Source organism: Telmatherina bonti, assembly GCF_933228915.1.
Source record: "Telmatherina bonti genome assembly, chromosome: 10".
Taxonomy (NCBI): domain Eukaryota; kingdom Metazoa; phylum Chordata; class Actinopteri; order Atheriniformes; family Telmatherinidae; genus Telmatherina; species Telmatherina bonti.
In genome coordinates, this window is record NC_136628.1 from 19,843,310 (window position 1) to 19,856,155 (window position 12,846).

At 34.9% G+C, this 12,846-nt stretch overlaps 3 protein-coding genes across 3 annotated transcripts; all 3 read right to left on the minus strand.

Moving 5' to 3' along the window:
* Positions 1-652: 652 nt before the first annotated feature.
* Positions 653-1,639, minus strand: LOC306761252 (olfactory receptor 1E16-like; the record flags this gene model as incomplete). The annotated part of the gene is made up of 1 exon (XM_079247375.1): positions 653-1,639. The coding sequence occupies one exon, from the start codon at positions 1,637-1,639 to the stop codon at positions 653-655; it is 987 nt and encodes a 328-aa protein (XP_079103501.1).
* A 5,746-nt stretch (positions 1,640-7,385) lies between these two features.
* Positions 7,386-8,372, minus strand: LOC306761253 (olfactory receptor 1E16-like; the record flags this gene model as incomplete). Its single annotated transcript, XM_079247376.1, has 1 exon — positions 7,386-8,372. The coding sequence occupies one exon, from the start codon at positions 8,370-8,372 to the stop codon at positions 7,386-7,388; it is 987 nt and encodes a 328-aa protein (XP_079103502.1).
* Positions 8,373-11,486: 3,114 nt separating this feature from the next.
* On the minus strand, positions 11,487-12,455 carry LOC306761149 (olfactory receptor 1E16-like; the record flags this gene model as incomplete). Its single annotated transcript, XM_079247246.1, has 1 exon — positions 11,487-12,455. One exon carries the CDS (start codon positions 12,453-12,455, stop codon positions 11,487-11,489), a length of 969 nt encoding a protein of 322 aa, XP_079103372.1.
* Positions 12,456-12,846: the final 391 nt, after the last annotated feature.

Sequence of the window (12,846 nt, forward strand, 5' to 3'; positions counted from 1 at the left end):
GAGCAAATTTATGGTTACACAAGCATACAAAGCACAATGAAAAGATTTCTTTCTCACAAGTATTTTAGTTTAAGTCCAAACTGAGTCTCAAAACACTCCAGTTTTAGAAACGTGACTTAAGTGCGACTGGAGTCTGAGTCCCAGACTCAAGTCCATATTTCTATAATTAACATCCATTTAAACCTATGCCATGTCATTAAAAGTTTAATTTGTATGAGCTTTATCAGACGTGACACAAAAAAAAATCATACTTGTTTGTAGAGGAGTAACTTTAAATGAAAAAACTAATGCTTACCACAGACACTCCAGAATTACATTTAAATAAAGAGTAAACAGGCACACTGAATAAGTCAAGTATATGTCCTTTAGTGACAGCAAACATAATAAAACATTATTCCACTTTTTATTTCTAACATGTAATATGTTCCAATTTGTTTTACTTTATTGATAAAACACTCACACAGTTTTGTTGTTCATATGGAAAGATGTATGTAGCAGAAAACAAAAGCTCTTCATTCATTTAAAAACATAGGCAGTTCATTTGTAAATCAAAAATATGTCACACAGACAACAACATATTTTGATTTAGCAGACTTGTATTGAAACGACTTATGGTTTTACTTTTTCTTTACACCATATTGATTTATTTCATTCACCTTGTCAGTACATTTCTATTTGTCACTTTGGGTCTCCCAGTGACTTTTAAAATTTTTTTCATTGATACTTTGATTTCCTGTGTCTGCAGAACATAAATAATTGGATTTAACATTGGAGGAAAAACTGAGGTCAAAGACAAATTTATAATCCTGGCATTTGGATGTATATTTGCACCCATGAAAAATGTGATAATTATTGGGGTGAAATAGATTGCCACTAATGAAAGATGAGCTGTACAAGTTTTAAAAGCCTTTGCTCTCTCTTGAACTGTAGCTACTTTAGCTAAAGCCTTGCCGATTAAAATATAACTACACAAAATTGTTGCAAAGGGAAGATAAAGAATAAGAACTGGCAACAATTTGCCAATGACTAGGCTTGGAGTACAGTCATTGCATGCAAGTCTAAATATCTGACCATGGTCACAGAAGTAGCTGTCAATAACAACAGAAGATTTACAAAAGGAAAGTCGTGTAAGAAGACCAACTGCTGTGAGTGTAGCAGTTATCACAACAATCCAGAAAAATGCAATCAAGGAGATCATAAATCTGTTGGTCAACTTCATTTGATAGTGCAGGGGATAGATGATGGCCACCAGTCGGTCATAAGCAAGAGCAACCAGATTAAGAGCCTGCATTGAAAGGCATGTGTAACAGAAAAAAAGGAATGTCAAACAGTCATTGTAAGAGATGTAGTTGTGATTAAATAAAAAGATGTCTATCACCTTTGGAACTAGAGCAGAACTACCTAACAAATCCACAAAAGCAAGATTAAAAACTGCAACATATTTAGGGGTTTTTAGGTTATGATCCAGGTATATTATAACCATTACAGCTGTGTTTCCCAGTACTGAAACGATATAAAGCAAAAAGAGAAAGACATAGTAATACTTCATGTTGGGTATACCAATAAATCCACTTATTATAAAATATGCAGGACGGACAAAGGTGATATTTTTTCCAGAAGCAGAGTTGAAAAAGTCCATAGTGAATGGATGGTCAAGCCTGTACTGTCCACAGTTGATGTAGACAGCAATATTGAACAGCACTGTAAAATATGTTGTCTGCTCTTCTCGCTTTCTTTCTCTCTCTGATTCTGAAGCTCCAATGAGTTTTAACTATTTTCATACCAGATGGATGTTGATGTGTGAGATCCCTTGAGTTTATTCTCTTGGAAACAAAGTCTCTCAACCAGTTAAGGAAGTTGTCTTTTCTTAGGTCGTAAAAGTGTATTATTTATCTGTAGATGTGCAAAATCAGGTTTTATATAGGAAAATCTTCTATTTCAATTATAAATTTTGATTTCTGATTAAATTATGTTATAATCTTGGACTTGAATGGTAATAATTGTTATGACTCCCTCTCCAAACCGTCTGTTATAGGTAGATATTTACAGGGAGTACAACATTGATAGATTCTATTTTATTGTTTCCCGTAGGTTCTCCTCCATTAACCCATCCCCACCCAAGATTGGTTTCTTCTGCTTTTGAATGAGTAAATAGTGAGAAACCTTTTTTTTTCTTACTTTGGTACGGCTACCGATTAAAAAGAAGAATGTTGTCTTTCAGCTTGTGTATCCAGGTAATAAATTACTAAAATAATTTCTTAAGCATGGGAAGTCTTCCTCAGAAATGTTCTAGTGTGGTTTGTTGTGTTTTGTGACATTCATGGTTTGTTTATCCTCTGCTGCAGTTTTCATTGTTTTGATTTCTTGAGATGTGAAAGGATGCCATGTTGTAAATCTTGTCCACCAGATGGCCATGTCCCAGGAGTAGAAACCTTTTCTGCAAACACTTTATCAGAGACATTTTGGCCCTCTTTCTGTTTGATCTAACTAGAAAGGAAAGGAAGTTGCTAGTAAGAAACTAGCCTCTGATGATTTAAAGTTTGTCCCAATAAAAAAGAAGGCCTGCATGTGGTCTGGACTGATACTGCCAAGGTCTCTAAGTAGTGATAGGAACTGATTGCTGGTGAATGTAAAAAGGAACTGCTCAGAGAGTCCACTGCTGTATTTTTTATTGTTTCTTTCATCTTTTTTTTTTTTGTGCTTGTCTGCCAGGTAGACTGTACTCAGGACTTGCAACAGTTAGCAATAAACTGCTGCAAGAGAACCCCAGATATTGTGTCCTGTGAAGTAATTTCTTGCCCAGGCTACACTTGAATATTTGTAGGTCTTGTAACTTTGCCTAGAATTCCTCAAACCATCTTTACAGCTTGTTTTTAGTTCATAAGCAAAGTAGCCTCAGAGATATATGTCCTGCATTTTTTCTCATCATGTATTATTGACAGAGAAGGTTTTGATATGAGTGAAATAGTCAAGTGCCCAGGGTGCAGAAGCAAAATAAAAGGAAGGTTTATTATTTGCCCCAACCAGTTGCCCTGCTCATTCCAGTGACATTTTAGTGTCAACCTCATCAGTATACCTTTGAAACGTTCAATACATGAACATTTAGCTGGAAGGGCAGAGAGAGGAGAAGCTTGGTAGTTAATCTCTCTCTGAATCTCATAGGTAAAAAAAAAAAAAAAAAAACCCCACAAACTGATTTACAAATAAATGTATTTTACCAATATTTTTTGGTTTTTTTTGGTTTTTGCTGGGCCCATTCTGGTTGTGCACAGTGTAAACAGGATTCTTCTTGTGTCTTCTTTCTATCACCACATACACATTATCTTCCCAGTATAACCTGAGCTTCCCACATCTGTCCTAGGCTTTGTCTTCAAAAACCTTGCACTAACACTGTTTCCTGGCTCCAGTTCTATTCCATAAGCTCTCCAGTCATACCATACATTTGCTCTACTTTGTTCCTTCTGAAATGTCTCTGACGCCAACTTATAGGCCTCTCACATCCGTGTTTTCCACTTACTGGCATTTTCACTATGGGAAGCATTCTGGTTGCTTTGAGTCAATACAAACACGATGTCCACAGGTAAGCGAGAGCTGCTGCCACATAAACACTAATATGCCGTGTATCCTGTTGCTTCACTGTTGCAATGGCATACATGTACAACTGTGGCTAGGGAGCTCATCCAATCTGACTTAGCCTCCTCTGCCAGGTTTTTGAGCATGGAAAGCAGTGTCTGACTGAATCTCTCCACCTGACCAATTACACCAGAGTGGTGGGGTGTGTGAACCCCAGATGCCACAAGATTTCCACCTTCAATGTAAATTTTCCAAAGACCTTCTCATCAACATATAAAACATATGACTGGTATCGGAGTTTGGTCCACATATCTGGCAGTAAGCTTGATCTGTTTGTACTCCAATCATACTGTTCCTTGTCTGTTCTGAACTTTTTCTTTCTTGACTTGTCCTATTTTTTTTCCACCTCCTGTCAAAAATGACATACCCAAAATAAATTTAGTATGTCTCTGGACTTACAAAGTATGCATATCTTGGTCACAAAAGAAAACTGAGACAGATATGATTACACAAAAATCGCAGAATCAAGATATTTGTTATTTTATCAAAGTATATTCACCTAGACCACGGAGGAAAATTAAATTACCATTAATTAAAAGGAACATTTGCCACTCTTAGGTATTTTATTTCATTCTTGACACATCAGCCGGGTAGGATTTTCTTCTCAGGTGGATCCAAGAAGTATTGTGTGTTTGGTCGGACATTTGAGGTGGGCGTGGTTAACATGGAAAAGCATTAAGTAAACAGTTTCTGCTTCTGCATTCTGTTCAGATTGACCATAAAGTTATAGTAAAACAGCTGATCAAGGTGGTGACAAAGTATGAAAATCTTTACAATAAATGTGGCGTTTAAAGACATAGACCCATTCATATGCACAACCTGCCCTGATGTGGACGAAGTTTATTCTTAAATATGAAATAACCAGATTCGTTGCACATGAAAGCACAGACATTCCCCCGCAGGAAACCTTTCCTGTTGCAGACAAACCTTCTTGTGGAGTATGAATTGACCAAATGAAAAGAAATTTTTTTCTTGCTCTTGTGGCTTCATGGGAAAGAAAAAAAGTTCTTGCCTCTTGTTGAGTATGTAACAAGCTTAAATGTGGTAGAGGGAGGGGGGATTGCAGGGAAACTGAAAATCCTGGCAATTATAGTGTTACCTAGAAATCACTTCTTTACAACTAAGCCAAGTGCTTTGGAAGGGTCACAAGCATTTTAGTAGGGCCATGTTGTAGAAAGGACAGTTTGGAGCACATGGGAGACGTACATCCCTGTTACCATTCTAGCGTATTCAACAGGAGTTTGAAGTGTTTTTTGAGGCTGTAGAAACTGGAGGGGATGACAAGGTTTATGTTCAGTGAATAGAGGCCAAATCTGCTTGCCGTTTGGTCTCCTTTGAAGATTGCATTATAATATCGAAGGAATTTCACATTTATACTCACCCTTATGTAACAGTATTTTGGAACAGCACTGATCTCCTTTACTTTAACAAATGCTCTTCCCCTCTCATAGTACTTTTATGCCCAAATGTAAGGAGGATGGCCGATATGTGCAGGGATCAAAAACTGTCATTCAGGTTTCAAATGTTTTAGTGCTGCAACATAAGTGATTCAAATTGATCAAGTTTGATTAAATTTTTTGTTTGTTTGTTTTTGAGGGCTGGTAATACTCCTGACAACATAAAATGTAAATATAAAAATTTTTAAAATGGCATTAAAGAAAAACTCAGTTCTTTAATTAATTTAGATCACATTCTTTCATGTGGAGTAAATATCCCTTATAAACCTATGAGTTGTATTTTTCTAATAAACAGACCTGTAAAACAGCACTGTTTACAGTTTAACCTGATCCTAGTTTGGTCCCAGTTTAATATCATCATGTTAAAGACACTAGCAGTTTATGGAAACTGTGTTCAATAGGTGTCTTATTTTTGGTCTGAACACTGTCAGTGGAGCCAGTCTAATGGAGTTAACATAATTTTAATTCAAAATTAGTAACAAGCCACTATGGCTTTTAGCTATTTCGAAACACAGTTGAAACATTAGCTTACATAATGCAGTGATCAACCTTTCCAGGTGTGTTTTAAGGTGGATCAAGATGGACCCAGCATCTTGGATATCACAAATGCTGCTGTTTGTTGCACTCATATTGATTAGTTTTTATTAAGTTTTTAGTCTTAAATACCAAATGATTACAATGGTGCTGCAAGTCTGGGGAAATGACAGCAGACACGAGATCAAGACTGGGAGGAGATCATGAAGAAAATAATGAAAGATTGTTCGGGAGTCTCGAATTACAAGATTGAGTCGAGTTTCACGTGTTGCTGTGAAGATATGATCATAAGTCTGGATCTGTGAAGTTCAACAATGTTTATTTAAAAAAACAAATTACACTTGGCCAATATGAGTTTGACATAGAAGCTCAAAGAGGCCAGTGAGATTTTAAAGATAGAGATGATGTGCAAAAACAGTTACCCACAGAGAGAGGAAATATGAAACTGTTCTGTCTTCAGGGCCATTCATATACTGTTCAAATTAGAATTAGTACCACATCAAATGAGAAAAATTATGGTTACACAAGCATACAAAGGATAATGAAAAGATTTCTTTCACACAAGTATTTTTAGTTTACAGTTGTGCTCATATGTATTCATCCCCTTTCATTAAAGAAAAGGCTGAATTTAGAACAGTCACTCAAATAACTGGAGACTTAAAAAACGGAACAATAACTACAAATTTCCAAAAATATAATTTAGTTAAATAAGACATGTTTTTTTCATTTAATTGAGTTGACGGAATTAAAAAAAAAAAATTTAAAAATTGGTCCTGGAAAAATTAAAGCACTTTTCTGTTGAACAGTGGGACAAAATACCTGTCAACAGGTGCAGAAGTCTGACTGAGAGGAACAGAAAACACCTGACTGGAGCGTTAAACATTAAAGGATTGTTCAACAAAATATTAATCATAGTGATGTAATATGTAATAAATTATCTTATTTGTTTTCTTTTTAAAAAAGATATTTCTATTGAACCAGAATTAGAAAATAATGTAAGGATTTTCATAAAATTTTTACTTATTATTACTTTTGACAATTTCAGTTTATTTTACAGGCAGCTCTTTTTTTCCCTTCTTTAATGAAAAGGTATGAATAAATATAAGCACAACTGTAAGTCCAAACTGAGTCTCAAGATACTCTAGTTTTAGAAATGTAACTTAAGCACGAATGGAGTCCGAGTCCCAGATTCAAGTCCCCATCTCTATAATTAACATCCATGTCATCAAAAGTTTAATTTGTATGAGCTTTATCAGACGAGGCACAAAAAAATTCATACTTGTTTGTACAGCAGTAACTTTAAATGTAAAAACTAATCCCTGCGATGGACTGGCAACCTGTCCAGACCCTTGATCAGATTAAGCGGTTTCAGAAAATGAATGAATGTAAACTAATCTTTACCACAGAAACTCATGAGTTACATTTAAGTTTTAAAAAAGATAAACAGGCACACTCAATAAGTCAAGTATATATCCTCAGTTGAAAGCAAACATAATAAAACATTACTTCAATTTCTATTTCCAACATGACATATATTCTAATTTGCTTTATTTACTAAACACTCACACAGTTTTGTGATTTATATGGGAAGGTGTATGTAACAGAAACATGAGCAATTCATTATTTTTTTAAACATATGCAGTTACTTTGTGAAGGGAAAATGTGTAAAACAAACAACAACATATTTTGATTTAGCAGACTTCTGTAGTGAAAGAGGTTATGGTTTGACTTTTTCTTTGGACCGTAATGATCAAGTTACATTCACCTTGTCAGTGATTTCCTATTATTCACTTTGGGTCTCCCAACGACTTTTAAAATTTTTTTCATTGATACTTTGATTTCCTGTGTCTGCAGAACATAAATAATTGGATTTAACATTGGAGGAAAAACTGAGGTCAAAGACAAATTTATAATCCTGGCATTTGGATGTATATTTGCACCCATGAAAAATGTGATAATTATTGGGGTGAAATAGATTGCCACTAATGAAAGATGAGCTGTACAAGTTTTAAAAGCCTTTGCTCTCTCTTGAACTGTAGCTACTTTAGCTAAAGCCTTGCCGATTAAAATATAACTACACAAAATTGTTGCAAAGGGAAGATAAAGAATAAGAACTGGCAACAAATTGCCAATGACTAGGCTTGGAGTACAGTCATTGCATGCAAGTCTAAATATCTGACCATGGTCACAGAAGTAGCTGTCAATAACAACAGAAGATTTACAAAAGGAAAGTCGTGTAAGAAGACCAACTGCTGTGAGTGTAGCAGTTATCACAACAATCCAGAAAAATGCAATCAAGGAGATCATAAATCTGTTGGTCAACTTCATTTGATAGTGCAGGGGATAGATGATGGCCACCAGTCGGTCATAAGCAAGAGCAACCAGATTAAGAGCCTGCATTGAAAGGCATGTGTAACAGAAAAAAAGGAATGTCAAACAGTCATTGTAAGAGATGTAGTTGTGATTAAATAAAAAGATGTCTATCACCTTTGGAACTAGAGCAGAACTACCTAACAAATCCACAAAAGCAAGATTAAAAACTGCAACATATTTAGGGGTTTTTAGGTTATGATCCAGGTATATTATAACCATTACAGCTGTGTTTCCCAGTACTGAAACGATGTAAAGCAAAAAGAGAAAGACATAGTAATACTTCATGTTGGGTATACCAATAAATCCACTTATTATAAAATATGCAGGACGGACAAAGGTGATATTTTTTCCAGAAGCAGAGTTGAAAAAGTCCATAGTGAATGGATGGTCAAGCCTGTACTGTCCACAGTTGATGTAGACAGCAATATTGAACAGCACTGTAAAATATGTTGTCTGCTCTTCTCGCTTTCTTTCTCTCTCTGATTCTGAAGCTCCAATGAGTTTTAACTATTTTCATACTAGATGGATGTTGATGTGTGAGATCCCTTGAGTTTATTCTCTTGGAAACAAAGTCTCTCAACCAGTTAAGGAAGTTGTCTTTTCTTAGGTCGTAAAAGTGTATTATTTATCTGTAGATGTGCAAAATCAGGTTTTTCATATAGGAAAATCTTCTATTTCAATTATAAATTTTGATTTCTGATTAAATTATGTTGTAATCTTGGACTTGAATGGTAATGATTGTTATGACTCCCTCTCCAAACCGTCTGTTATAGGTAGATATTTACAGGGAGTACAACATTGATAGATTCTATTTAATCGTTTCCCGTAGGTTCTCCTCCATTAACACATCCCCACCCAAGATAGTTTTTTTCTGCTTTTAAATGAATAAATAGTGAGATAAACTCTAAGCACTCTTTGTTTCCTTACTTTGGTGAAAACACTTTATCAGAGACATTTCAGCCCTCTTCCTGTTTGATCTAACTGGAAAGGAAAGGAAGTTGCTAGTAAGAAACTAGCGTGGTAGTTAATCAAACCACAAACTGATTCACAAATATATATATATATATATATATATATATATATATATATATATATATATATATATATATATATATATATATATATATATATATATATATATGCTGCAAAACCTTTATCACTCTACATCCAATGTGCACATTACAGAAAAAAGTTATAAGGATCATTAACAAAGTGGGATTTCGAGAACACACAAACCCACTTTTTATAAGTTCACATGCATTAAAGTTCATGGACTTGATTAATTTTAAAACAGCTCAAATAATGTACAAAGCAAGAAATAATTTACTGCGAAAAAAATATTCAGAGAATGTTCACAGAAAGAAAAGGAAATGATAATTTAAGGGGAAAGCTACAATTTAAAAACCAAAAAGTAGGAACAACAATGAAAAGTATGTGCATATCAAGCTGTGGAGTGACTTTGTGGAACAAGTAGATGGATGAGGGATAAAATAATGGAAAAAAAAAAAAAAAAGATATAAGGAATATTATAAGCAGATGGATATGTAATATTTTGTAGATATGGTTGTAAGTATATGTATGTATGTAGAATATCTGTGTGGATGTGTTTATATGAATGGAGGTATATGGAAATGTGTGTGTAAGTGTAAACAGGTGAATGAAAATATAGATTGTAAATTGAATAAGTATGTTGTGACGTGCAGTAACTGAATGGAAAACTAGATGAGTAGAAAGGGTGTGAGAATACCAAATAAGTGTACACTTCTTCCCACTCCTTTTTTGAACTCCTTTTATCTCACAAATTTATTTAATTATGAAATTGATGAGGAATTATTATCATTATTGATACTAATATTAATATTTGTGATTATTATTATTATCTTAATTAGTATGTGTATGTATGTATATACATATGTGTATATACATATTTAGATATGATAGATGTATATACATGTTTAGGTATGTACGTACTTTTTTTTTCTTATTTCCTTTCATTTGTTTGAAATAAATAAACTAACTAGCTAATAAGTATAAGAAAAGCATGACATTTTACATTATTTTCAAGAAAATGCTATTAAAAATAGTTAATAATAAATTGAAGCTATGGTACATGCTCCTTGAGCTGTAAATATAAGCGCTTGTAAAATAAGTAATCAAAATTTTCTTTCTTTATTTATTTATTGTAATAATTTCCCAGAACTTTTCTTCTAAACAGTAAGTGTTAACATTAACTGTGGTCACAGTGACAATATCAAAATGATGAGATGAACTGAAGATGCAGTGTGTGACAATCCATTTCATCCTGCAGCATCAAATATTAAGTATGACACAAAAGCTGGCAATGCATACATTTAATAATATGAGTTTGACTGGGCTTTGCAGGTCCGGGCCTGCTGAGGACTGTGGGAGACTCTGGTTGGGGCCCCCCTCTACCACCTCCTGGGTGAGTGCATAGCTGGCTCTGGAGTGAGGCCGTTGGGGTCTGTGCTTGGGGATGGTTGCCGGCTGCCCGGGTCTCTGGGTTCTCCCGGCCTGCCTCTCGCCTTTATGTGGGTCGGGTCACATCGGCACGATCAATCTTCTCCGAACACGTTCCACTCTCTATGTTCTGCATGTGACAGTCACTGAGTCGTCCTGCAGGTTTATTCACTAACAGCAGCTGGTCTTCTTTTTATGTCTCTGATTTAGCTTGTTAATTTCTGGTTCTCCTGACAGTTGATGGTTTCGTCCTTGTGCAGGGGGAACATGACTTCGATATGTATCGGTGTATAGGTGTATGTTCTATTCTATTCTATTCTATTCTACAGTCATTTAGCAGACGCTTTTATCCAAAGCGACTTACATATGAGTGAGAACAACACTAGCACAAAATTAAACAGTAGAGGACATTGTAGGAAGATGCTAGTGGACTGTCCACTTGGATGCAGATCCTTGCATGAAGTGCTACAGGCTTTTTTTTTTTTTTTCCGTTTTTTTTTTGGGGGGGGGGGGGTTTGTTGTTTTTTTTTTTTGTTTGTATGTATATGTGTATATATAGGTGTATGGTAATGTATGGTTTATGCTAATGTATGTAGGTTGTTCTCTCTCATTCTCTCTCTCTCTCTCTCTCTCTCTCTCTCTCTCTTTTACCCTACGAGGTGTTTTTGTTTTGTTTAGTCTTCTTTTTGATTTTCTTTCGTTATATCTATAATGCTCCCCTTGGCAAAGTAAATTTGCTCAGCAGAATACAGCATCCGGGTTATCATTCTGCTTGCTTAAATGCAGGATAAGACAAAAGAAATTCATGATTTTGAGACTGCTTAACGATCTGTTTGGATACACGTCTTTTAAAATCACTGTAATAAAATATACTACCTCATCTTAAGAGTGGATTAGTTATGAAAGCCTCAACTCAATCTATAAATGTGTGCTCTTTAATTTAAGCATATTAAACACCAACATAACAACAAATGATTACTCAGGAGAAAGAAAGCTCGCTTTCCTCTAAACTCACTTTAGCAGAATTTTGGATTGCCTCCTATCTTTCAATATTCTTTTCATTGATACTTTGATTTCCTGTGTCTGCAGAACATAAATAATTGGATTTAACATGGGAGGGAAAACTGAAGTCAAAGATAAATTTATAATTCTGTCATTTGGATGTATTTTTTCACCCATGGAAAATGTGATTAGTATAGGAATGAAGTAGACTGCCACTAATGAAAGATGAGCTGTACAAGTTTTAAAGGCCTTCATTCTTTCTTGACCTGTGGCTGCTTTAGCTAAAGCCTTGCCAATGCAAATATAACTACACAAAATAATTAAAAGAGGAACATAAAGAATAAGAACAGTCAAAAACTTTGCAACTATTTTGTTAAAGGTATAGTCATTGCATGCAAGACGGAAAATCTGACCATGGTCACAGAAGTAGCTATTAATGACCACAGATTTACAAAAGGAAAGTCTGGTAAGAAGACCAATTAAGATTAGCATAGCAATAATAGCAATGAACCAGAAAGTGACAATCAAAGAGAACATAAATCTGTGGGTTACCTTCATCTGATAGTGCAAGGGATAGATGATGGCCACCAGTCGGTCATAAGCAAGAGCAACTAAATTAAGAGCCTGCATTGAAAGGCATGTATAACAGAAAAAGAGAAATATCAAACAATCACTGTAAGGGATTTGGTAGTGATGAAATAAAAAGATGTCTATCACCTTCGGAACTAGAGCAGAACTACCTAACAAATCCACAAAAGCAAGGTTAAAAACTGCAATATATTTAGGGGCTCTTAGGTTAAGATCCAGGTATATTACAACCATTACAGCTGTGTTTCCCAGTACTGACATGATATAAAGCAAAAAGAGAAAGACATAGTAATACTTCATGTTGGGTATACCAATAAATCCACTTATTATAAAATATGCAGGACGGACAAAGGTGATATTTTTTCCAGCAACAGAGCTTAAAAAATCCATTGTGTATTGATGGTCAAGTGTATGCTGTCCATGCACTGTTGGTACAGAGAGCAGCACTGTACATTAGAGCTGTACCTTATCTGTTGTCAGCTCTCATCTCTTTTAGTCTCTCAGACTATGAAGCTCTGATATGCTTTAGTTTTTTATGCCTTAGTCATGGTGATGTGTCAGATCCCTTGAGTGTACTGTCTTGGAAACAGTTTAGTCAATCTGTCTTTGTAATAGAAAAGGTTTTTAAAAACCTGTACATTAGAAAAATGTTATTTTCCAGATAAAACTTTGTTTACTAATTTAGCAAATGTCATCCTACTTCTGTTATTACTTAACAGAGATGACTGAACAGGAAAAGCTCTTATGTTTATTTTGACCTGAGGATTTCCCTCCTCTGTGA